The sequence below is a fragment of the Lissotriton vulgaris genome, chromosome 7, assembly GCF_964263255.1.
Source record: "Lissotriton vulgaris chromosome 7, aLisVul1.2, whole genome shotgun sequence".
Taxonomy (NCBI): domain Eukaryota; kingdom Metazoa; phylum Chordata; class Amphibia; order Caudata; family Salamandridae; genus Lissotriton; species Lissotriton vulgaris.
This window is the reverse complement of record NC_141695.1, coordinates 1,012,161,719-1,012,187,406: the sequence shown is the minus strand read 5'-3', so window position 1 is coordinate 1,012,187,406 and position 25,688 is coordinate 1,012,161,719. Positions and strand designations below refer to the sequence as shown.

Genomic DNA, 25,688 nt, shown 5'->3' with positions numbered 1-25,688 from the left:
TCTTTGTAAACTTCGGTTTTGTACTTAGCATAGTAGACAACATTCCAGTTTCCCACACTGCTAGTTAAATGTGAGACTGCCACACTCCAAAAGAGTGATTCACAATATATTTTTCTATTTCTAATTCAGACCTAAACACATGAAAAGTTGGAAATTTCACACACGCACCATTGGTAGGCGAGTCAGAAAGCCAGCCTTACATACAGAGATGCCTGGTATGCCTGCGTAAATTCCACTCTGACTATGGATATTTCTGCATTTGTTTATGTTGTTGGCAGTCAATGGCAACACTCTATGCAAATGAAGTTTTTGTAATACTCTTATGACCAGATGCATAAAGCCGTTATGCAATCGCAGATTCTAAGATGTACAAAAGTTGTGAACCTAAAATCACAAATTTGTTATGTATTAAATTCATTTTGGATTCAGAAAAGCCTTTCCGACTTGCAAAATGTGTTTAGCAACACATAGCAAATCGCAATTAGGAACTGATGTTAAACTAGTGTTCCAGGTTACAGGGGCCGGTGATACCCCGAACTTTTTGACAAATGGGAATTTCTTGTAAAGAAAAAGCAGCTCCAGTTCCTGGAAAACACATGCTGCTTCATAGAAATATATATTATTTTCCAGTTTGGGAATGCAACCACATGCTTCGTGGCCTCTTTTCTCAGCAATCCACCATCCCGTTGTTTGTAGCTATTCACAGTGGGTGACTTTCTAATTAATTTTCAATAGGCAAGTTGTTCTGTGATCCTCCAGACTAGAGATTTTATGACGTGTCCTATTAGCATGTAAGCTGCATTGCAAAATCAGATACAAATTGCAAAAAAACAGTGCGTCATTCACAACCACTTATTATGACCTGTCACTTAGTATATCTGGCCCATAGATCCATACATTTGAGGGCGTTCACAACCATTTACATTGCATTTAGCCCTTATTGTGCAATTTAAAAATCTACATGTAAATTAATTGTATGTACATAGAGTATAAATCGTGAAAAGAAATTTCAGAATAGCCACAAATGTCAAGAGACATTCACGCACCCGGTAACCATGGCGGGTGAAATATCCCTCGAAGATACCACGATGTATGAATCATATAGTGGCCCTTAATGTTGCCCAAAAGGGATGCTCATGTGAAGCTACAAACATTATAATCTATCCTTGTGCTGGCCTGACAGTATTGAGAATCAAATGTATAGACCTAAATCTTTGAAAGATCAGTGTAAATCACACGCCAGACTAGTGCCTAGACATGAACCAAATCCCAAAAGAGCAGAGAAGCTACATTCCGGGAAGGCACAAACATCACATGTAAAATATGAATACAGATTGGCATATTTTGTGCATGCCTAACTGCAGAAAGCTGATTTGCGCTTACTTAAATTGCATTGAGTAAATGCAAACTCTTCGCTATGATGTAAGACCAGAGAAGTGGTCAGGGGCAAATGTTAAATGTTGTATACTTGTAAAGCGCACAGCTGCCCCAGCAAAGGGGCGTCCCGGCGCTGTATACCGCTGGGGAACCCATCCTGGCTTTCCCTGTGAGATGGTCCCTCCTGGGCATCTCCAAGGTGAAGACAAGCATCCCCAGCGCTGATGGGGCCGTTAGTAGAGATTAAACAAGCTATTGCCCAGAGTGGCTGAGTGGGGCTCATGGTTGGAGTAGGCACCGAGGCGAGAATTATTGAGTCCGCTGATCATGGCCCAAGACCCTGCCGCGTCAGGAATCGAACCCTGGTCCCGAGCCGACCTCTGCTTCCGGGTCTGCCGCCTCTAACCAGTGAGCCACACCACTCCAGCACATCCATTATTCATCCAAGATTCACTAAAGCAAATAACATGCATATATATCCTGTTCTTGCCTTTCACAGAACCTGTTAAGCAGTAGCAGCTGGCATCTGCAGGTACGAGGGACATGTGCACAAAAAAAACAAAAAAACTTACCAAACATTACGCCCTCCGTGACGGACCTCTTCTTTCACCTACAGGAACTGGATGCGGCTGCTCCCTTGAACACTCATGTTGTGGTTGCTAACCAGCGTAAGACCAGTGCCCTGATGGCTGGGAGCGGCCCTACTCGGCGCTCTAGAGTGCTTTGGAGGCCTGCACTTGCTCTCAACCTGGTTGTCTTAAGACAGCTGGGCTGAGAGGTTTAAAGTGGCTGTCACAATACAACTGGCCAAAGAGACAAGTACCCTTTAAACAGTGCAAAGGCAGCCCTCTGCTCACCACTCCTCCCTGCTGTCACTCAGTAGACCCCACTGCATCCTGATGCTTGGCTCAGTGTGGGATGATGAAAAATAAAATGGTAATTTGGGATTTGGGGGGGAAATTAAGTGGGATAACGCTCTTCCGTTCCAACGGAGGAACCCTCCTTGCTGTTAAGACCTGGTTTAAGGGACGGCACAATGAGCACAGTGGACACATTGGCCCGAGTCATAAACAAAAGCTCATGATCTGCATATATTTTCATGCACATGCTTCTGTCTCTCTCTTCTTATTAACATTGTTAATAAAATCATTGGCACGTCAGCGCAGACCTCCAAATCAGAGCGAGACTGGCTCTTCTACCAGTCAGGAATTTAGCAGAACCTGAGTTACTGGTCAGCGTCCCTGGGCACAGTATGTGCTGTGTCTCCAGCTCTCGTTCCATGTAAAAGATAACGCTTAGTTGATTGTTTGTGATAGTTCTTTTATTAAAAATCTTTCCATTAATGTAGATGTTCGCTTCACATCTTTATGTTTAACATTTATTTCCCATCTCGGTTTTTGTCTTGATAAACATCAATGTTTAACTCATATAGATATTCTCCCAATGCATTTCGGCGTCTAGCGCCTTTCTCAAGGGATTGATCTGTCAAAGAAATAATGGCTTACATTTACTTTTTTGTTTAGCATACTAATACCACCAAATTATAAAATCAAAAGCGTTTTTCAACTCTCGAATTAATGGTTCGCTAATATGAATACCTCAGCAATTGTTGAGTACAAATCAATAACAAAAATACTTTCACATAACAGCTGTTGAAATAGATCCTGGTTGTTACTACAGTGACTAAAACCTGGTGAACATTGTAAAGTAAGTTGACATGTCAATGATTCTAATCTAAATGTGAGGTGGACTAGTTAGTGCTGTTATACGTGTTTAATTATGAACTCGCTGTTCGTTAAAAGCGTTTAGAAGCAACAGAGAAAGCGCTTTTGGAGAGTAACTATGATCAAGACATGCAAATATTTTTGATGGAACTCTTACAGTTCATCCTTATGCACAGCTAGTTCACCTACCAAGGGAAATGGTATTTACAGAAAAGTGGAACTTCCATGGGAAATCCGGCAGCCCCAATCTAGTCATGACCCCCTGCAATCTGGGGCTGGTTGAACATCTTTGCCAGTGCTGATTTTGGTTTCCAGGCTTCCCTGCTTTAAAGAAATGTACATGAAATACACTCAAGCACCCATGTGGGTGGGAAAGCAGAAGAACGTCATGCTTGTGTTATCATGTCCCCCCATTCTACCAATAGATTTCTGGCAACCAATCCATTTCAACACATTAGTTGCCTGCCCAATACTTTACTATGCATGGGTCAGTCAAGCAGCTGCAATAGTTTAGGGGCATTACCTATGTTGACTGCTGCTTTGTAAATCAAAGCCAGATCTAGCAGAAGGGTAACAACCATATGTAAATTTGGAAATCATGCAGTAGACAAAATAATATTCGTAAAAAAATTATCATAACAGCAAAGAGACTTTGACAAGAGTCACATTTTAAGACAATATTGCATCCTTATTCAGATAATGAAATCACGGGGTTTTAACTTAAAATTTAGTGTCTCATACACAAAAGGGCAACAAGATGGAAAGAGACAAGAGTATAATAAATGTGTGGAATGAGGGCAACCCGGATTTTCATCAACGTTGAACACTAAATCCTTGACTTTCTATGATGATCTTGTATTGCGGTCTAAGTACTTTTAAGATCATTTCATTTTAGTTATTTGAATTGTAATGATGTCTTCTTTTTCCAGTGTTTGGTCGAAAGAATTAGAGTGCACGCTGCTCCAAGCTACTATAAAGGGCAATGAAAGCTGGTCCTCTGACTGTAGCCAAGACTGCTGTAGGACATTGCAGTACCCTTGCTTGCAAGTGTTTGTCAACTTGAGTTCTTCAGGGCAGAGGAAATTTCTTTTTCATACAGAAGACACTCCTGAGACAAACCCAAAGGTAATTGCAAATAAAATATAAAACTATTATATGAAAGAGAGTTTGCTTTTGCTGTCAGAATCACCACAAGAATGTTATGTTTTGAAGGCACCCTTCTTCAAGCTTGTTTTAGTGGTGATGAAATGAACTAGACCCCATGAATGCAGCACGAATGAGGTGGTTTGTCCCACTAAGTAATTCTTTTACAGAAGTAAAAAAAAAAGGACCAATCTAATTGGCTATATTCAATGTTGAATAAATGAGGTCAGGCGAAATTTTTGAGGGCCCTTAGACATTAATGGACCTCCGGAATGATGGAGGGTAAGTTAACAGGGCTAGACGACCTCTATCATGAGTCGTCAGTGATGCTAGTAAGCATCCAGCCACTCCGGAGTGGCGGCCCCCCATTACCATCACCACAGTCCCTACTCATGAGGAGCCTGGTTGCAGATGGGGTATTCAGGTGAGGGTATGGTTATAAATGTATACCCATTTATACTCACCATCCCTCTTTGAGTGGAAAACTAAGTACTTAGGCCCTGACGAAATGCCACGATCGATATAACCAACAAGGCTTGGAACATGTTGACCACTATCCTGATCCATTACGCTTGATGTGACCATTGACAATCTCCGATAACAAGCATCACAGGTTTTTAGTCATAACATGGAACCCCCAAAATAAATCAAACTCCACAAGTTCCCATAGTTATTTTTCCCTCTATTCACCCCACACTCTACTCACTTTTGTACATACACAACAGATCCCACAAACACCCACTTTATCAACAGCAAAATCCGCAGGTAAAAGATCTCTGGTAAAAAGCCCCGTGTGGGTGCCATTGGGCATTGCAGCACCGGCACAACGAAGATCTGCCCTATGATGAAGCATTACACCTTCCGGGTGTGTGAGGGTCCTTGCTCCTTATTAGAGCTATATTCCCCCCTTCTGTACTGACCCGCTCGCTCCGCTAGGAGCAGCACATCTTGTTAACGACCTTCAATTGATACAAGCTACATCCAGTGGTGAATGTGGTTAAAAGTGAGAGCCTTTGCAAGAATGTCATGTTGTGTTCTGGTGTGAATCATGGTTTGAAAGTTTTAAAAACAGGTAAAGTCAGATTAACCTTTGTAAGAGTTTCTTAAAATCTTCAGGTCAGGGAAACAGTGACTCTTTCCACTTGAGTTCAGTTCACTATCATCAAGTCCATTTAAAACTAGCAACACACACAGTAATCTTAAAATCCAACAAAAGCTAGCAGTGGCAGCTGGTGACATTTGAAAGTGGTGAGGCGGAAATCCATGCAACTTTTGTGTCGATGCATGTTAGTTCGCAAATCTTGACTGATACAAAACCTGACAACAAACATGTAAAATAAATAAACAAATGAAGATCTTTGCAAAGTGAAATTATATGTAAGGGTGACAAATTGGTATAATTTTCAAACGCCTTGCAGCCCTCCACATATAATGATCTTTTTGAGCAAGACAACAGAACGTGCTAACCTGAAAGGCAGGTCAATGGCCTTTTTAGCAGTTGTTATACAGCGCAAACTTGGCCAAGGGGCTTCGGAGGGCTGCACATAACCCGCCACTCCAGCTGTCTCTTCCTTCAGGCCCCCGTCTGGGGTGCACACACTTTCTCTGGCCCTGATGACACGTCAGGGCATGCTGGCCTTCAGAGGCCTTCGCTCTGCCTCCCAGTGTACCGCCCGTAAGGACCACAAGCAGCAGACCCACTTTTGCTGCAGACGAGCCTGAGCCAGTCTTCCTCCATAGGCAAATACCAGTCTGTCTAAGGGCAGCCTGACGTACGAAAGCCCCTACAGGCTCACAAACACAAGGAAAGCTGCATATCCCCGGGTACGAGACACACGTGTGCCACCAAACTCACCTCTTCCTGGAAGCCGGCCTGTGGTTAAATGTGGCCGTGGGAAGGCCCCATCCAACCTCAGGTTTAACACCTTAGCTGCGTGTAAACATTTCTCCCCAGTGCTACGCTGTCCATTAGAACTAGTGCTGAATGGACGTTCAATGGTCGTGCGCAGCACTGGGGAGGTAGCGCTGCTGACGACCATTGGCCGTCAGCAGCACTTAAGGGGTTAAAATGTAATACTACACCCCTTGAGGGTTCCCGTGATTAACCAACCAAAATCTTGCTGCCGAGCCCACAAACACGCTGCAACCGAAACGGAGGCAGGCAGGCGAATTGCGTGTGACTGCTCTTCAGTGCCTGCAGGTCAGCTGACCATCTCTTACAACATAAAACATCAAAACTCGTCAGTGGCTCAACCTTCAAATCTCTGCAGTGTAAATGTTTATTCATCAATTCATTCAAAGCGGCCCTTCTACAATCTGCCATTTCTTGCCGGCTAAACATGCCCAGCCTACAAAACCAGGACACAAAATGTAGAAAGGCACCGTGCACACAAACCTGATAAGAGCTTTTAGAACTCTTGGTAGCTGTCCTTAGACTCGAGCCATACATAGATGCAAGGATCAGGAACAGAGAATGTAAAGCTCTCATTTAAGCTGATGACGCACTTGTCTTCACAAGAAAATCAGATACTTGACAACTATCAAGCCTCATCAGCCCTCCCTAAAAAAAAACAGGCCTCATCAGCCCTCCCTCGCATGGACCAGATCATGTCTCATGACCCCCAAAATATAATTAAATAAAGTACTGCAACAATTAGGAAGATATGCTTTTCATCCAGATTCTGACTGTCTGGCCTTGTGTTTCTTTAAATTTGTGTGGCTGGCATGTCGGGCGGGTGGGGGTTGGTTGGGGGTGGAAATGGGGTCGTCGCTGGGGGGGGGTGGGAGGGGTTTGTTTAATTAAAAAGAAACTTAACATACCGTCCTGCACCACTGCCACCTCAGCTTCAGGAAGTTCTGGATGGGTCCTGCCTTGCCCTTTTCCAATGCCTGCATCGTCATGGCAGCCTCCTTCCCTCCCTCCACCAATCACAACGCTGCAATGGCAGCATTGTGAATGGTGAGGTGCAGCGGAGCGCGCCCCACCCAGGTCATTTTCTCTATGTACGCTGCTGCATGCAGCAGCCTACATAGAGAAAAAGGGAGAATGTGTGGTCCTGCCCTCGAGCAGGACAGCCCACCGCCAACCAGGCACTTCTGCTTTCTCGCAGTGTGAGAAGCAGAAGCATTGAAATAGTAGTTATTACCATTTATGTTTCTGCCTTCTAGCACTGCGAGAAAGCAGTAAGGCAGCGCCCCTGTCGTGTCCTGGCTCAAGGAAGACAGACACGATATATCTTTTATGATGATCTTTATTTCTCACGTCCTTCTCCTTCCATGTCCCTACTCTAACTGCCCCTTTCCTGTCTACACTCCTCCTCTTCCTCTGGCTCCCTCCTAGCTCCACCCACCTAACTACTAGACTGCTGACTACATAACATATCTCCCTTTCTTAACATGACAATAAAACAGTAAACTAGTTCAGATCTCTTCAATGAGTCTCTTTGGTCGTTGAATGTCTCGGCGAGGCCGCACCGATATGGTTCCAGTCATGTCGGCCACCGAAGGGTCGCTTATCTGACTCTCGCTCTCTTGTTCGGTATGATCAGGCCCTTCTAGGGCGGACAATCCAGTCATGTTCGTTAAGGCCTCCCTCATGTCTGGAGGGCACTTCTTAAAGTGTGATACATTTCTGGTAATTCGTCGTTGATCAGACTCTGCTGTTATCATGGTGCCCTTTTGCTGGGTGACCAATAAAGGTTCTGCTCGAAAGCGACAGTCAGTCTTTCGTTGTTCGTCTTGTTTGACTACTGCTCTAGATATATACCCGACTGTGCCCTGTAAGTGCTCTGCTGAAAGACTTGATGAAAAAGAATGTTTAATTTTATTTATCACGTGAATGCAAGCAAAGCTTCAAGAAGATAAAACAAGCTAATGAGAATGCTACTGAAATGGCATACTATGATCCAAAGCTTCATACTGAGGTTGTTGTTGATGCTAGACCAGTCGGGATAGGCGCAATTATTGCACAGCAGACACCCAAATGCTCAAAGGCATATTGTGGCTTATGCAAGCAGAAGTTTGTCCCAAACTGAATGTGCTTATTTCCAACCTGAGAAAATCAATTTGGTAGTGGAGTGGGCTTGTGAACATGGCCGCGAATTCTTATATGGAAAGCTTTTCGTGCTTCTGATGGATCATCAAGTGCTGTTGACCATCTTTGGCACTTAAAAGGCTATGATGACTCCTTACAATGAACTTTGGAGCCTATAATTACAAGTTTACAACTACACAATTGTGCACTGTCCAGGGAAAGATCAAAACCATGTCGCCTACTTCTCACAAGTGCATCTACAGTGCCATGGCCCCTTTACTAGGACAGCTGAAGCCTACATTAATTTCATTGTGAAATGCAGCACACCATCTGCCATTTCGTTGGAACAAATTGTCACTGCCACGAGTCAAGATAGTCACATGTTAAAAATGAAATACATTATTGCGCATCAGTGTTAGAACCAGCATGCTCAACCTCTTACCAGTGATAGTGAATACCAGAAGATTAAAAATGTCAAAGATGAACTGTCTGTTACTCAAGAAGTCATATCCTGTGAATTTCAAGAATTGTTATTCTGAAGAGTCTGTGGCAGCAGGTAATTGAATTAGACCATGAAGGACTTTTTGGAATCGTTGCCACAAAATGAGCTCTCTGAGACCGAGTTTGGTTTCCCCATCTCAATGAGAGAGTTGAAAGAGAATTGAAGGCCTGTCATCTATGCAATTGCCTTTCATTAAAAATCACTCAATGCAACCTAAACATGTCAGAGTTACCAAAGCATTCATGGGAAAGAGTTGCTGTTGAATTCTTCAGTCCTCTTGACGATGGATATCACCTGATGGTGATTGTTGATGAATACTACCGCTTTCTATTGATAGAAGATCTTTCATCCACCACTCAAGAAAAAGTCATCAAGAGAGTAGACAACATAGGGGGTTCCTGCAATCCTAAAATCTGACAACACACATCTTTCAACAGTCGAGACTTCAGAGGCTTTCTCAGTCATGATAATGTGAAGCATCACAAGAGCAAAAAGCCTTGTCAAAGGTTGCATGACTACTCTTAAGAAAGCTGTTCAGCATACTGTACTGGAAAAGCTTGACCTTAAAACCGTCTTGAATTCTACCTTTTGAGCTGATTGTTTGACCCCCTCACTCGCCCACAGGTGAAAGCCCTGCATTCTTCATGTTCGGGAGAGCCATGACAACCAAGTTATATCGAAGGATTAACAAATGATGAAGTACTGGGGAAGAAACCCATATACGAGACTTGGATTATAAAAGAAAAAAGAAGGCCTATGCAGATAAACGTTGACATACAAATGATGTTATGTTCACTAGAGGAGATCGCGTGCTTATCTATCAACCTAGAAAATGGAAATGTGATGCTCCCTTTGATGCTGAGCCATTTCATGTTGTGACCAGCAAAGGACACATGGTGACTGCCCAACATCCTGGGAAGTCTATCACGCGAGATTATTCCCATTTCCGCCATGTGGCTCATCGCTCATCAAGCGCTGGTGTGAATTCAGAGACTGGATCTGAAAGGAAAATTGGAGAACCCCTGACTACTATTGTTCCCTAATTACCAACGTAGATCATGGACACTTCAACTGCCTATCCCCAGTTTCTGAAGACACCATGGGATGTGTGATCTGAGCGCCATGAAGAATCATTGAGAGAATATGCTATATATTGTTAAAAACATTTAATGTTTTATTTATCAGAGGGGGAAGATGTATTGCCATGGAAGTTAGCAATGAAAAAAACGTTTTTGCTCCTGATGGACTCCGTAGAACTGTGACATAAGTGTTAGAACATAGTGAAGTAAATGCAAGTTCAGAATGTTGAGTTCGCAGTTACACACAGAAGAATAGAGATGTGTTATATTAAGTTCCATGTGTGGTGTAGTCATTAGCGGGTATGCCTTCTGGGTAGGATGCTATATTCAGGAAGCAACATGCCCAGTGCCAACCAATGACTTGTGGTTCACTTCCCTATCTGCCTCACTCTCTGCTCACACACAGAGATATCTAGAGAACAGTTATCTGCAACACAGAGCAGAGTCCCAGTGCTGTAACACATGAGTTGTCAAAGCTTATATTAGTCAAGTCAATTAGATTTATATAGCGCGCTACATACCCAGAGGGTCTCAAGGCGCTTGAGGAAGGGTGGGGGACTACTTGTCGAATATCCAGGTTTTAAGTTGCTTTCTGAATGCTAGGTGGTTCTGAGTGAGGCGAAGGTGAATGGGAAGTGAGTTCCAGGTTTTAGCCGCTAGGTAGGAGAAGGATCTTCCTCCCATGGTGGTTTTGTTGATGCGAGGTACAGCAGCAAGGGCTTGGTTGGAGGAGCGTAGCTGGCGGGAGGGGGTGTAGAAGGAAAGTCGTGTATTGAGGCATTCGGGTCCAAGTTTTGTGTGCGTGGGTTAGGAGGCGGAATGTTATCCTCTTATTGACGGGGAGCCAGTGGAGGTTTTTCAGGTGATCAGAAATGTGGTCTTTACGCGGGATGTCAAGTATGAGTCTGGCTGATGCGTTCTGTACGCGTCAGAGTTTTTTCTGAAGTTTTGCGGTGGTACCGGCGTATAGGGTGTTTCCGTAGTCAAAGCGGCTTGTAACCAGTGCGTGGGTGACCGTTTTTCTAGTTTCGGTGGGGATCCAGCGAAATGTTTTTTTGAGCATGAGAAGAATGTTGAAGCAAGATGATGAGACGGCGTTGACTTGTCTGGTCATCGAGAGTGAGGAGTCCAGGATGACGCCCAGGTTCCGTGTGTGGTCCGTCGGGATGGGTGCTTTTCCAAGGGCTTCTGGCCACCAGGAGTCATCCCAGGCGGAGGGGGAGGTACCTAAGATAAGGACTTCTGTTTTGTCTGAGTTCAGTTTCAGGCGGCTGTGCTTCATCCACTCGGCTACTTCTTTCATTCCTTCATGCAGGTTGGTTTTGGCGGTGTTAGGGTCTTTGGTGAGTGAGAGGATCAGTTGAGTGTCATCAGCGTAGGAGATGATGTTGAGGTTGTGTTGGCGTGCGATGGCCGTGAGGGGGCTCATGTATACGTTGAAGAGGGTGGGGCTGAGTGAAGATCCTTATGGCACGTCACAAATGACTTCAGTGGCCTCTGACTTGAATGGTGGGAGGCGGACTCTCTGAGTTCTTCCGTTAAGGAACGAGGTGATCCATTCCAGTGTTTTTCCTTGGATTCCGATGTTTCTGAGGCGTTGTAACAGGGTGCTATGACAGACTGTGTTGAAGGCTGCGGAGAGGTCGAGGAGGATGAGGGCGACTGTGTCTCCATTGTCCAGTAGAGTTCGAATGTCGTCTGTTGCTGCGATGAGTGCGGTCTCAGTGCTGTATTTGGCTCGGAAGCCGGACTGTGAGGAGTCAAGGGATTTGTTGGTTTCGAGGAAGGCGGTGAGCTGGTTGTTGACAGCTTTCTCGATGACTTTGGCCGAGAATGGAAGGAGCGAGATGAGGCGGTAGTTTTTGAGTTCGGTGGGGTCCGCTGTGGGTTTTTTCAGAAGGGCGTTGAGTTCGGCGTGTTCCCAGCTTTCCGGGAAGGTGGCGGAATTGAGGGAGCAGTTGATGACGTCTCGGAGGTGTGGTGCTATGATGGAGTCTGCTTTGTTGAAGATGTGATGAGGGCATGGGTCTGTTGGGGATCCAGAGTGGATGGAGTTCATCAGGCGGATGGTGTCCTCAGTGGAGATTATGTTCCAGTCATTGAGGATGTTCAAGGGGGGTGAAGGTGGGGCAGAAGGTTGGGTGGGTTGGTCTCCGGTTTGGTTGTCGAAGCTGTTGTGGATGTCTGCGATTTTGTCGTGGAAGAACGAAGCTAGGGAGTCGCAAAGGGTTTGAGACGGAGTGATGTCGTTGGAGTTGGCAGTGGGGTTGGTAAACTCTTTGACGATGTTGAATAATTCCTTGCTGTTGTGGGCGTTGTTGTCTAGTCGGTCTTTGAAAGCGGCTTTCTTGGCAGTCCGGATCAGTTGGTGGTGTATGCGGGTGGCGTTTTTGAAGGCGTCCCTGGTGCTGGTGTTTGGGTCTTTTTTCCAGGCCTTCTCAAGGGAGCGACAGAATTTCTTGGATTTCTTAAGATCATCGTTGAACCAGGGGGCGTTTTTGCTGCCTAGTTTGATTTGACGTTTTTTCAGAGGTGCTAGGTTGTCGGCGCTGTTGGTTAGCCATTGAGTGAAGTTAATGGCTGCTTGGTTGGGGTTCGAAGAGTGGGCAGGGGGGTTTTGAATATTAGTTGGCGTATGCAGCGTAGATCCTACCCATTCACGCTTAGTTGAATAATCAAGGCAGTGATTGTACAAGAGCCCACTTCCATTTTATGGGCTTATAGCGGTGCTTAATTCGGAAAATAAAGAGTGCTGGTGCCTGAAACTCTGTTCAGAAGCCCACGGCCAGTGCAATTAAAGGTTGCATGGCAAATACCAAGGTGGATAGTCTTAAATCCCCCTCATTCCTTTTTAGTCCACTACCAAATCATCCTTGCCCCTTTATCTCACTCGTGTATGTGCCTACATTCTCTGTTTGTGATGTTTTATTCGTCTTTCTCTTCCTCCGTCTTTCCAATTTGCGTGTTTTTCCTCACTTGCTCTCTGTAAATATCAGATACAGAATAATATGTGCTGGTCCCCAAAAATAATTGCTGGCAGCCCACCACCGGCAACTACTGGTTCAAATTGAGCCCTGCCTTATATTAAGTCACCAGCTAGTTCTTTATCTCTGTCCTGACATAAACATATCACTTTGGGAACTATATTTCTAAGCACCATGAAATCAGTTAAAAGCTCACACATTCTCCTATCTCCAAACAATCCTCACTGGGTTACTGGAGTACATTGTCACAGTGAGCATTACCAACCTCAAGTGAGGTCGACAAGCAACTGCTCCACTTATACTTGAGACCACTTTACCCAACAAGCAAGATTTATTGCAACTTACAATGTGTTGCAAACCCCTAGTTCAGAGCGTTAAGGTTCATCACTCCACCAGTGGTGTCAGGAGGGCTGCCAATTTCACAAAGAATACCAGCTAACACACCAGCTAGCACACTCTGCATTCCGTTGAGGAGCTCCACTAGAAACCATCCCGTTCTTCAACTAGCGTCCAAGGACCACTGCGCCCAGCCAAGAGATGAATGGTACATCTGAGTCATTTAAGGTAGGACAGTCCTAACACCCCGTAATCTAGACAACTTCTCGCCTCAATGACTGTTTCTTTAGCCATCAGTCAACTTGTATACACAGAGATAAATTCATCTGAAATGGCAAAATACACTTCTTCACAAGCAAAAACTGATAAAAGGTCATGGCATTGAAATGTTCTACTACCAGCACTATATCACTTTTGCATATTGCTGCTACTGACCATTAGAAGATGTCAGTATTTACAAAATCTCAGGTCACCTTTGCCCTGTTTTGCAATCTACTAGCTTTCTTCAAGTAGAGGGAGGTTGGTTTCTATTACGGTGTGAGCTTGTTTGTGTTGCTCAAAGTGATAATCACCAATGTCAGTTGATTAGGCAAGTCCAGTGCATTCCTAGAGGAATCCGCAGTTGGAACCTCAATATGCTGTCACTCCTGCCATGTTTACACTCCCTGGGATGTGCCATGTTCCCATCACTGGATGTCTGACTTAAAATACCCCAATCACCATCCATGCCACGTCCAGATCAATGAAAGGGTCACCCAAACCTGTCAGTAGTCAGCTCTCCAGCCAAACTTACCCGCATCTCAGTGTTATTTCTGAGCCTGCCAAGCAGCACTATTATTGGGTTGCTGTAATTGTGGTGTGGGTCGTGCCTGCAGTAAAGTTAACGCTGCATCACAATGGATGTTTAATGTAGTGATGTAGCATTTGATTATCCTCATTCTTTGAACCTGACAACAAATTAAAAAAAAAACAGACATGCAACAAAGAGAAGGGATGGCAAATGCAAAGGCGGGTATTCAATGAGTGACTGCTTCAGGTAGTGGTGGAACATCAACTACTCAAGTCCAAAGGAGGAGCTCTCTGTCAATAGAGTGCATTATTGGGAGATTTTACTGAATGTACCCTGGCGGTGTAACAATTTGCTGGAGACCTCATTGTCAGCTGTATTTGTTTACTGGCAGCCAAGACCCTTTTACACATTTCCGAGCAGTAACTCGTTTATGCGGCCTCTTCTGCCGCCAGCTCTGCTGGCTTGGACGCCCGACGTGCTTGCTGCGCTGTTCTTTCATTAGTGAGAGCCTGCTACGCTGCCGGCTGAATTAACACGTTTATTGAAACATAAATATGAAAAAACAGTCTCTCGTTAAAACAATCTTCTCCTACTTCAGCTGATTCAACCTGCTCTAACCTGTTCACTCCCTTCTGCCCTCAGCTGATCTGTTCGTGGTTTCTCATTACTACCCATTGAGAGCTGTCGAGCGATGTCCCATTTGGCTTCTTGAATGTATCCTGTTCCTCTTTTTCACATTGTGGTAATGCGTGCTAAGGTGTTCCCAGGAGAGCTACGCCTCATTTTTAGAGATGTTTACTCCCCGAGGAATCAAACGGAGGCAGTTACTGCTGTGCTGTGCTGAGCAGTAAATCAGAGTTTAATCATTATCACTCACTGCTGCCCGGGGACGTCAGCTACACCACGGGGATCATTAGGGCTGGCTGGATAGTTTGTGTGACGCCCTGCTGATGTGACTGCTGCTATGGAAAGAATCTGGAATGCATTTTGTATTTTTTTGCGATATTTTTTATAATTTAACATTTCTTATACACTGCTCGTCAAAGGAAACACATGTATAGATGTAGAAAACCTGATCAGATAAAATTAGTACGACACCAATTTTCGAAGTTGTGACTACTGGTTTGTATACAATTCGTTGTCAACAAAGAAATGCTAGAAGGAGTAGACAGCAATACAATTGTAATTATGTTATTCACTTCACTGTTTTGATGATCTATTTGTACACGAGCAAGCTGACTATTTGGTTAGCCTATTGATTAAGGGAAGAGCCAGCAAAATAATAAATCCCCCACTGTCAACCATGTCCCAAATAACTCTAGGCACCGGGTAAAGAAGTGGAAGCGAGTTCGAGTCTCAGCAATGCGCTCAACATCCTGTGATTATGGGCAAATCACTTCATCTCCCTCTGCTTAACAAAAAAGAATGTGTCCTTGTGTAAGTTAACTGGTGCTCATGTAAAGCGCTCTGATACTCAGCACCTACGGGTCAAGTTCGCGCTACATAAAACGGAGAAAAACACATTCAGCAGATTGCTCTCCTGAGGAAATTCTGACATTTCCTTTCTTTTCTCTATTCTATTTTTTAGTATTCTATCCTTCTTTCTATGTATCCTTTCTGTATTTGTTCTTCTCTTTCCAACCTTCTTTCTTATGCCACCTTCTTTCCTGTTCTTTCCAATGTTCCTGTACTTTATTCCATCCACTCATTCATTCATTCATTCATTCATTCATTCATTCATTCATTCATTCATTCATTCATTCATTCATTCATTCTTTCATTCTTTCTTTCTTTCTTTCTTTCTTTGTTTCTTTCTCTTCTCCATTCGTTGTCCTTTCTTTTTCTTGCTTTGTTCCCTTTCTCATCCATCATCTTTAATTCTCTCCATCCATGCTTCTGTCCATCTATCATTCTACCCACTCCCTATCCTTCTATCAGTCCCTCCTGTTCATCCCTCTCTGCCTTACACTCGCAGATATTGCATTTATGAGCTTCTTATAGATCAAAGACAAGGGGAGATCTGTCCAGTGAAAGTCAGCACCCCCCCCCACTCCGCCCCCTCAAGCTGCTAAAGTATGGGGGGGGGCGACACTGCTGTGGATTCACTACAAGTCCAATATTTAAAATCATGATAATTTTCCCTCTCATTCGTTTATATTTCTACATTTAATTCACGGGAGCATCAAAGCACTTTACACTGCAGAAATGTTGGGCAGATCACATATCATAACGTTGGAATTCAATCTGGGAACATGAAACATAATAATATCCTGCATTTTACCTGAACGCACTGAATCACCATCTTTAGTTTGGAAGACTTACATTATCCATCTTAATGTTAGAACAAGCACATTTTGTATATGTCATGAATCCAGGGTTGAGAGTCACATGAGACGGGGTTACTGTGCCTCAAATGTAACATCAGGGTATTTTGCCACTGGTGTCGTGGGGACCCAAACTTCAGAGTCTTTAACTGGGAACCAAGTACCTTTTTAGGTCTTGCTTGACAGAGCAGCTGACGCCAGTCCTTATATGGTCAACCTGAACTAGATTTTACAAGAGTACTACAGAGAGGGGTTTTAACACCACCCAAAGGTTGGAGAACAGGAGCACATATTTTTATTTGACATACATTCTGTTCTTCCATGACAAAAGTGCTTCCCTTTTCACGCAGCAGCGATTATTTTGTTTATTTATGAAGCAGCCTTTGCCAGCAACACAATTGTTTTCTTGACTTTTCAAGGGGCATCCAGCACAGTATTGCTTTCGTGTATAGTTTTTATGGTGTATGTTGGCAGCAGCACAGAAGGGAGGCAGGCATTCATGGGGAATGTATTTATGTTTTCCAGTCCCAGCACCCTGCCCTTCCTTTATTAACTTTAGACTTCAGAGTTCAGTATTTTGTTTAGGAGTAGTATGGGTTGCCCAGGGCTATGCTAATCTACATGGATTTTTAGGTCTGGCTTGGTAGGGAAGCTGTAGTTTGACCTTATGTGATGTGTGGTGCCACACAAAAAAACGCTTGTATTTTGTGGATTGCAGATAAGTTTATACTCAATACATAAGGGCAAAGTTTGTTATGATTGCACGCCTATAATGATGGCTATAGGCCTTATCTGTATATTATGAAATGTTACAAATAAGGCAGTAGGTCTGACATATTTATGATGAAGTCAATAGACATTTAAGGGTGAATTGTTATTACTCTATTTTAAAACATAGGTATTTGTAATTTGTTATGTGGAATCTAACAAATTGCTGTAGTAGGGTTTGGTATTGGTTAACCCGATGACAAACTCAAACTGTAAATACAGAGGATTTGCTCTGTGAGAATCCTTGACGGTGCCCCTTATGAGAGATAGAATTTATCTTAGACAACTGGATTTTTTTTAATACCTATCTACTTTCATGACTGTGCCTTAGGGTTACTTTGTAGAAATGTTTGCGTTCAAAACAGTAGGCCTAAGCTGAATATAGTGAGAAGCCAATGATCACAGCTATAGCCCTGATTAGTGCACAGGGAAATGTTATCCCATTAGTCATAAATTAGGTCTGTTTAATATGAATAGTCATGACAACTGCAGTAGGCCTGGCATTTTAGGAAAAACACCTGTGTAAGCAAATATGCCTCTAACAGTGAATTGCTATCACATCATCTCACAGGCTCTGCACAGGTATGTTCTTGCATGTAATCTCACAGATTACCACAGCAGGCAAGGGTTTTGATGCTGGTCACCAACTCTGACAAACTCTTGGAGTAGAAGACTTTCACTGTTGTAATTCGTGTTAGGACCTATTGAGAGGGGTTGTATATTGTTTTACCAACTGCTGTTCTGTATATATATTTGTAAATGTATACCTGTATGCATGGTACTTGTCAATTTAAGCACACTTCGGAAGGCCTGTGTTGGATTTGTGGCAATCCAATTTTAAAGATTGTTACCCTTGTATTTTCACTGGGAGAGGATATGTATAATTTCTTAGGTTCATCTGTCTATAATGAAAGGTTATGACAAAACAATTAGGCCTTACTTACCTATTGTCAAAAGCATATGTTTAAGGCATTAGACCTTTTAGAGTGGATTGTTATTACACTGTGATAAAGCCTTTAGCCAGGTATTTTGTTACACAGACTTTTGCAGATTACTGTTGCCAAGGGTTTTGGCATTAGTAACCCACCCAAATAAATCATGGTAATAGAAGATTTGTACTAATCCTTATTAGGCGCTATTATTAGTGATATTATATTGTTTTGACAACTGTAACTTTGTAGATATTTGTAATTTTACTACGGTATACTTGATGGTTATGTTATGGGAAAGCTTAAGCTCAATACAGAAAGCTTGCGTAGGTTATGGTGACAAGAGAGTGATAACAGCTAAAAGCCTCATTGTTCACTACGAATAGACTTTTCAGAAGCCCTAGGTCTTATTTCTTTATTATGATCCGGTGGTAAAGGTAGTAGGAGTATCATATTCATTGTGAGAAGCAAATGTTAACGTCAATAGGCATTCAAGGGTCGATTAGTTCTTCTCTATGAAAGCCTACAGATAGGAATTTTGTTACATGAAATGTCACATATTACCTTTGTTTGGAAGGATGTTGGTGTTGATTATAGCCTCTGACAACCATAGGGGTAGAGGATTTGCAGTATAATAGTTATTTCTAGAATTTCCTCAGAACACTTGACAGGCTTAGCTGTCTGCTAGGATCTTGCAGTAAAAAAATAACTAATTAATACATACATCCACATATATAAATACATATCCATATAGATACATAGAGGGCCTTTGGGTGACCTCTCTTCTGGTATTGGTCTGCCTGAGTGTCATTTACCCTCTGTTTTCATCCCTGACCGCATGTTACATGGGGTAGTAGTTCAGTCCATATCGGTAATTGTCTCTCTTGCGCTATGAATGATGACATTTTCTGATCACATGTGCACATTCGCCTAAAAATGAGTACTCTTCAGTGGAAGAGTTGGTTGTGCAGTTGTTTAGTTTTCAATTCTCTCCATTTACAATTCCCCTATCGATTCTTCGCTTCTCCACTTTTTATTTTCATTTTCCTTAAGATAATACAACTCTTCAATCAGTGCTAACAGGTAACTGGATTGTCTCTCCTTTCATCTAGATCGCGCGTTATCAAACGTGCTCACTTCCTCTTAATCAGGAGATGGTTATGGAGTGCCTTTGTTAATAGTGTATAACTGTTTTACCATTGTAAGATGGCAACAGTATTGTCATAAATGTGGTGGCCACGCTGGAACTTTCCAGCAACAATAGACTATTTTCAGTACTTATACAGCACAGACATCCACAGCTACGTTTTGTTTTTAAGTCGAGGCTGAGCCAGCGCACAAACGCTGCTCTGGCAATCTGTACGGAGTACGGAGGAGAACCCCTGCCCCTATTTTTCATTGGCTTATGTCTTTGTCCTTTGTAAATGCTGATGTTCTATTCCTTAAAAGGCTTGTTAGTCCTCCTTTTTATGGCCATGTCGTCTTTTGCATCCTCCAATGGCCTCTGGCCCCTTTACTTGGTTGTTACACGGGACCTGTACTTTTTCTTTATTGAGACTGTGGTGGCCGCTTGTTTGCAATGTCATAGGTCTCGAATTTAAATGCCAGACCTATGGCATTGCAAATAATATTTTCTTTCCAGTCAAGATACACAGCTTGGACTCCAGTACTTTTGTCTCTGTACTTCCCAGTGAAAAAATGTACATGGAATTAGAGGCCAAAAACCCAAGGGCACAACAACGGCGAGAGCTAAAATATCAACCACTGGTGACGGGTATTGGACATGTCGCTGACAAATGAACCAGCAAATATCACGACAGGGACATGTGTGTGCTGGTGCCAAATAGTCTACGAAGCCTACTGAACCTCTGTTATATCTGTTTCACTACCAAATCAGGAGATGGGGACCATTTTCCACGCTTACATTAGGGTTCATAGCACCATTGCTAAATTACTGATCCTGCCCGCACATCCACATCTCTTCGTGACGCATCCAAAATGGTGGTCTTAAAAGTTTCCGAGAGTGCTAAGCTGTTGGTGTAGCAGACCACAAGTGCAATACAATTACACCCTCTCTACAGCCGTAGCAGACAGAAAGTTCTGTGATGATAACTGCTGTACTAATCCACTTCTCCGCTCATTTAAGGTCTTTGTGGCTACTATTTACAGCTTCTTTACCTCATCTCAGGAGACGATAAGAAGACAAAGGAGAGGTTGAGAGACCGTTTGGATTGGAAACGAGAGGAAATTATCTTGAATAATTTTGCTCAGTTGTATCACTTTCCTTCTTTAGCTGAATTGTTTTCAGAGAGTTCATTTTTTTTGTCTTTGACCGGTGGTAAGAAGTTGTGCAACAATCCCTTTGCTGGAATGCGGAGGTAATTAAAAGACTGATGCAATTATTCTCCATGGTAACTGTTTGTTTTTCATTGCTCGAGATTGTTTAGGCACACATGAAATCCAGGGAGGCCGTGAATGGTTTTGGCAGGAAACAAAATGTTATTTTGAAAGGTACTGGCCGGGATGCCCAGAGCCCAGGAAATGACTATGCCACAGTCGGCAAGTACTCAGCGTGACACAATTACTTAGAAGGAAAGAAAATGGTTGATGGTCTCGCTGACTAATTAGAGTATTATGTTTTAAGATGTAACCATAATTCAAGGCATGTTGACATTTTTTATCATAACGGATGCACCTTTTTGGAATTTTTCAGCATGAACATACTAGCAAAGGTTCCAAGCAGGGCAGTAGCTGTCGGTGTTGCAACAAGTGTTGTGTGGCTCACTGTGCCACAATGCTGTTTATTTGTACTACTGAAACCGGGGATGGGGCACAATTTTCTACTTTTGCATCAGTGGCCATAGCTCTTGCTACAACACTGACACCAGGTAATGCTTTCTTCATTTCAAGGGACCGGCCACCTCTCTCTAACTTTTTACGTCGAACCTGGTCAACGCACACGCATGCGCTGCTCTGCGAGCTTTGCTGTATTGGAATATGGAATAGAAGACCCGACTACTCTCTGCCTATATTTGTCATTGGCTTGTGTCATTGTCCTTCGTAAATGCTGCCTTCTGAATCATTAATAGGCTTGTTAGTCTCTCCCTAGTACTGCCTTGTCTTCAATCGTAACCTCCCATGAGGACTGACCCTTTTACTTTGGTTGTTATACGGTGAGTCTTTTTTAGTCGGTAAGCACTATTTTCTGTAAACAGTTACTCATACTGCAGGCACGACATGCTTTCCTGCAACATTCAGCGAGCCATGCGAGCTTTCACTTTCTAAGCAGCCCGGGGCAGTGACAGCTGCTGCTTTGAATAGGTCTTCTATTTACAAGAGTTTGAACTATTGACATTGTAGATGACAATACCTATTATTTATGTGTTAATTATCAAAACATATAAATAAAATGTATTGTCATTTACAATGCCAATAGCTTAAACTCTCGCAAATGCGAGACCTATTGCATTGCAAATGCTTGTTTATTTTTGCAAGCCTATGCCCATCAGGTTTGTATGACACCATGCATTCTTTTTACTTGCACGCTTTTCATTTATTTTGAATATGCTGTTGAGTTTGTGTGCACCTTTTTGCAGTTGTGTCAAATGATGAATGCAGGAATGAGTCGGTGGATTGATGAATGAATGCATGAATGCAGAGATGAGTGACAGAGTGCCTGAACCCATCAATGTCAAGACACTTTCATTCATAAGCCAGATCCATTCGCATTGCCAAAGCTTGCTTTACGCTTGGCGCTCATGGTTGAGAGACAGAGCAGTTGAAGGTTTACACAGGGATGGTGATGTGGGCTAAAGACTCCGCAACCTTCTTTTCACCAAAGCTGGATAACTGTCATTGGATGAGTAGACCATGGAGACTAGACTCATGTATGTGCCAGACCAATTCAGATCTTGTCTTCTGCTTTATGTGATGTAGACTCCAAAATAGACATGACAAAGTGTCTATTGTACTTTTAATCTGTCTCTTCCTACTATCTTCTCCGGAAGCATTTAGCACTTTATTTTTGCTTTTATTCTGGGGTAGAGAATTTAAACAACTCTTGTGGGGCCAAGCCCATAGCTGAAAAGACTAATATTTGCTATAACATCTCGCGGGAAGTGTCAATTGAAGCAACGGTGCTGGTTAGTTCTCTTCATTCCAAATCTTTTGGAGGACACATATTTTTATTTTATTGATTTACTGTTAAATATCTCCCCCCTCAATAACTGAAAATATTCAAATGGATAATTTTGCCTTAGTTGGCTAGCCCAAGCCTGCACTGTTGATGCCTAAAATAACCATACCTAATAAGAAATATCAGATTGAAATGTCTTTTATATGCTAATCAGAAATACACTTTGCGACCTTGTGACCTCTGTAGAAGCAATAGAATGATTACATCACAAGTATAATCCTGTATCCATGTGAGAGTGACGATCTGAAAAGAGGGAATCCGTTTTACTTACTAACAAAAACTGAATCTGCTTGAAGGTTTCTTTCCATTGAATAACCACGATAGATTGAAGCTAACTTTGAATCAATGAGAGAAAGGGAGAAACATCCGAACTCACAAGTCGTTAAGAGAGAATCTGTTCTTATGTTGATTTTCAAACTGACTGTATAAATAAAACCTTTCCACATGCCTATTTGGACACAATTAAGTTAACCTTAACTTTCCTTGGGAGGACATATGGGAGGCCATATTAACCTCCATCACTATTTTAATTGTTGCACTAGTGGCCTAGTGCTGAAACACCACACTGAATTTATGGCACTTGTTTCTGCTTCTGCTAATCATAAATAGGTGTTCTAAAATTGTGAACGAGTAATCCTGCCCTTGTTGATTCTTGGTGTATTGAACATGAGCAAACACAAGGCGATGATTCGACGGAGCGCGGAAACTTTTCAGACACTCACCCCCAGTCACAGATCTGGGTTGAATCCATCATTGTTCTTTAGCTCACTTCACCACCTCAGTTCAGACCCAGCTATATTCAAATCAGTCTTGACCCTGTGCCTCATGGGAACAGTCCAGCCTGAACTGCCAAGCCAGGTCTTCCCTGATTGCATATAGTTGTGTCTAAACTAGGGTGGCGAAGTGAGCTAAAGAACAATGATGGATTCAACCCAGATCTGTGACTGGGGGTTAGTGTACGAAAAGTTTCAGCTATCCTTCCATCATATCCTTGTGTTTGCTTTGTTCGCCCTAGGTTGGCAGGGTATGCTAAGACGTGGGTCCCTTGGTCACTTTGCCACTGGATTCAAGCAAGCCTGGCTGATTAGGGCTGTTAGCCTGAAACCGGTCCCTGGAGGCTTGTTTCTGGTCCAGGGAAGACATGGCTTGGCAGTTCCGGATGGACTGTTCCCATGAGGCACATGGTTAAGACTGATTTGCATATAGTTGTGTCTGAACTGGGGTGGCGAAGTGAGCTAAAGAAAGATGATGTATTCAACCCAGATCTGTGACTGGGGCAGAGTGTCTGAAACGTTTCTGAGTTTTCCTCATAGAGCAACTACAGCCTTGTACAGTAAAAATTGTTCTGAGGGTTCTAAATTATTGCATGTTGCAATGTTTGTAAATTAGGTACCCTACTTTGTGGACAGAAATGCCTACTTAGGGTTGTAATGTTTAATGTTCAATATTTCAAAGTAGAGTACTTTCCTGTCTGAATGGGTTCACTTGACAGGTTCACCAGTAGGTTTAAAAGCAGGTTGACCTGATACCATGTTTCTTTTGTCAATCAAGTGGAATGGTACAACATGTCCTGCAGTCCAAATGTGACATTTCTTTTTTCCATTCCATTGGTGTATTTAGCTGCACCACACACAATGGCCTTACTGGAAAGTTAAATTTGTCAATTAGGGATTAGCTAGTTTCACCATGTTTTAGGAGTCAGACCACATACATTGTCGCTTACTCACTTTTTTCAATTCTAATCTGATTGAATGATTCTCTTAAAAGTAGGCATTCCTTATTTTAATGTCTGTAATCCCTCACAAACTTTGATAACAAACTAATAAACTCAACCTGACCCAGAAAGTTTTTGGTCTGCCTGTTGTGTGGTGAATGGATGGAGTAGATTATTAATTTAACTCTCTTGCGTACTTATAACATATGTCAGTGTATTATCTAAAATATTAATTGGCTGACATACCCTCCATAAACTTTCGATGTTTCTCTTTAACTAGTTTTGGTGATGTAATATTACTCTGTCACATGGATTCCTTAAGGTCCCTTAGTTAAAAGTGTACATTTGTCAAAGCACATTTCAGATGGTATCTGTGTAAAGCATTCATACCCCTTTACATATTCGCTAAATGGATATGCCAGTTATTATAGTGTTTGGTATGCTAATTTAATGTCTTGCCCTGTTGTTTATGACACATAGGAAAATGCTGTATGCATTTTCAATTTTTCTAGTATTTAGTAATGCTTTGCATGGAGAGATAACATTTTAATCATATATCTATCAGACACCATTACTTTATCTGAACACAATCCCCAGTTTCATTAGCTATCGAGAGATGTCGTAATATTTGACTTTGGTCCTTGGTAGCAAGAGGCATGTCTTGTTATGACTTGTGGCCTGATACTCAAAATTATTTAGCACAGTTGAATTATTGAACTTCTCTTTGGGGAGCAAAGGATGCTCAAAGCCATTACACAATAAAGGGTCTATTTGCAAACAATGTGAATTTACTCACCTCAGGAATCTTCAATATTTATAATAATCCAAAACTTCCTGGCACATTGGCCCGACATCCACATACAGTATCACTGCCTTCAGGGCAGTAGATCCCTGTATTTCAGTATTTAACTCCCGGCTAAGCATGAGCGGATTTTGCGGATTGGCAATCCGCGAATTTTGCGGATTTGCGGATTCGCAATCCGCAAAATCCGCGAATTCCCGCGAATTTGCGGATTTTTTTTTTTTTTGTGTTCGCCCGTGTTTCTGCCAGTTCGCGAGGGTTTTTACAATTTCGCAATTTGCGAACTTACCTGTCGGGTCGCAAGTTTTGCGAACTTGTTGTTTCTACGTGTCCAGCCTGTTTGGGACACTCTTCTTCATCACTGCCACTCTCTGTCACCACTGCCACTCTCTGACTACTCATGCCACCCTCTGGCCCACCCATGCCACCCTCTGTTTCATCACTACACCCTCTGGTTGTCCAGTGTACATTATTTTCGGCAAAGCAAAGCACACCTTCCCTGCCTCAAGTGACCTGAATTAATTTGGGGCTGATTAATGTGTCACAGAATATTTTTTTAGCTGGCACCTGCTTCCTTAGTGCGCCCTGATTAGTGATCTTTTGCACTTGCTAAGTGCTTTCATTGTTGCAAAATTAGTTACAACACCTGCCCTGCCCCAACTGACAATAATGAATTAGGGGCTGATTAATGGATTTTAACTTCCAGCCTGGCTCCTGCTTGTCTCCCTTAGCTGTAATTCAGGACCTTTGTGGCATATGTGTAACTATTCTGAGGTTCAGAGCAGGGTCACATAATAGTTTCAACTGGCAACTGAACTCTGGAGGGGCCCCTCAGGAAGCCCTACAGGAAATGGCTACTAATGATGTGCCTGAACTTTTGAACCTGGTAAGTAGTTACTTTCAGTTTTGCCAAGATCGTATTTCTGCAATTTCGCACTTATTCGCGGGGCGCGAACTCACGCTAACAGTGCGAGCAGTGCGAGCAAAA

General features: G+C 42.8%; 1 protein-coding gene across 3 annotated transcripts in view; it reads left to right on the top strand.

Annotated features, from left to right (window-relative positions):
* The window catches only part of KCNMB1 (potassium calcium-activated channel subfamily M regulatory beta subunit 1), an 80,820-nt gene that overhangs the window by 34,999 nt on the left and 20,133 nt on the right, over positions 1–25,688 (top strand). For all 3 annotated transcript variants that reach the window (XR_015297550.1, XM_086931429.1, XM_086931428.1), the window contains exon 3: positions 4,031–4,226. Coding sequence is in view for 2 of the 3 variants with exons in the window: in XM_086931429.1 (XP_086787555.1) it covers positions 4,031–4,226 (196 nt within the window). In the remaining variant the exon portion in view is untranslated. The remainder of the gene's footprint in view (positions 1–4,030; positions 4,227–25,688) is intronic.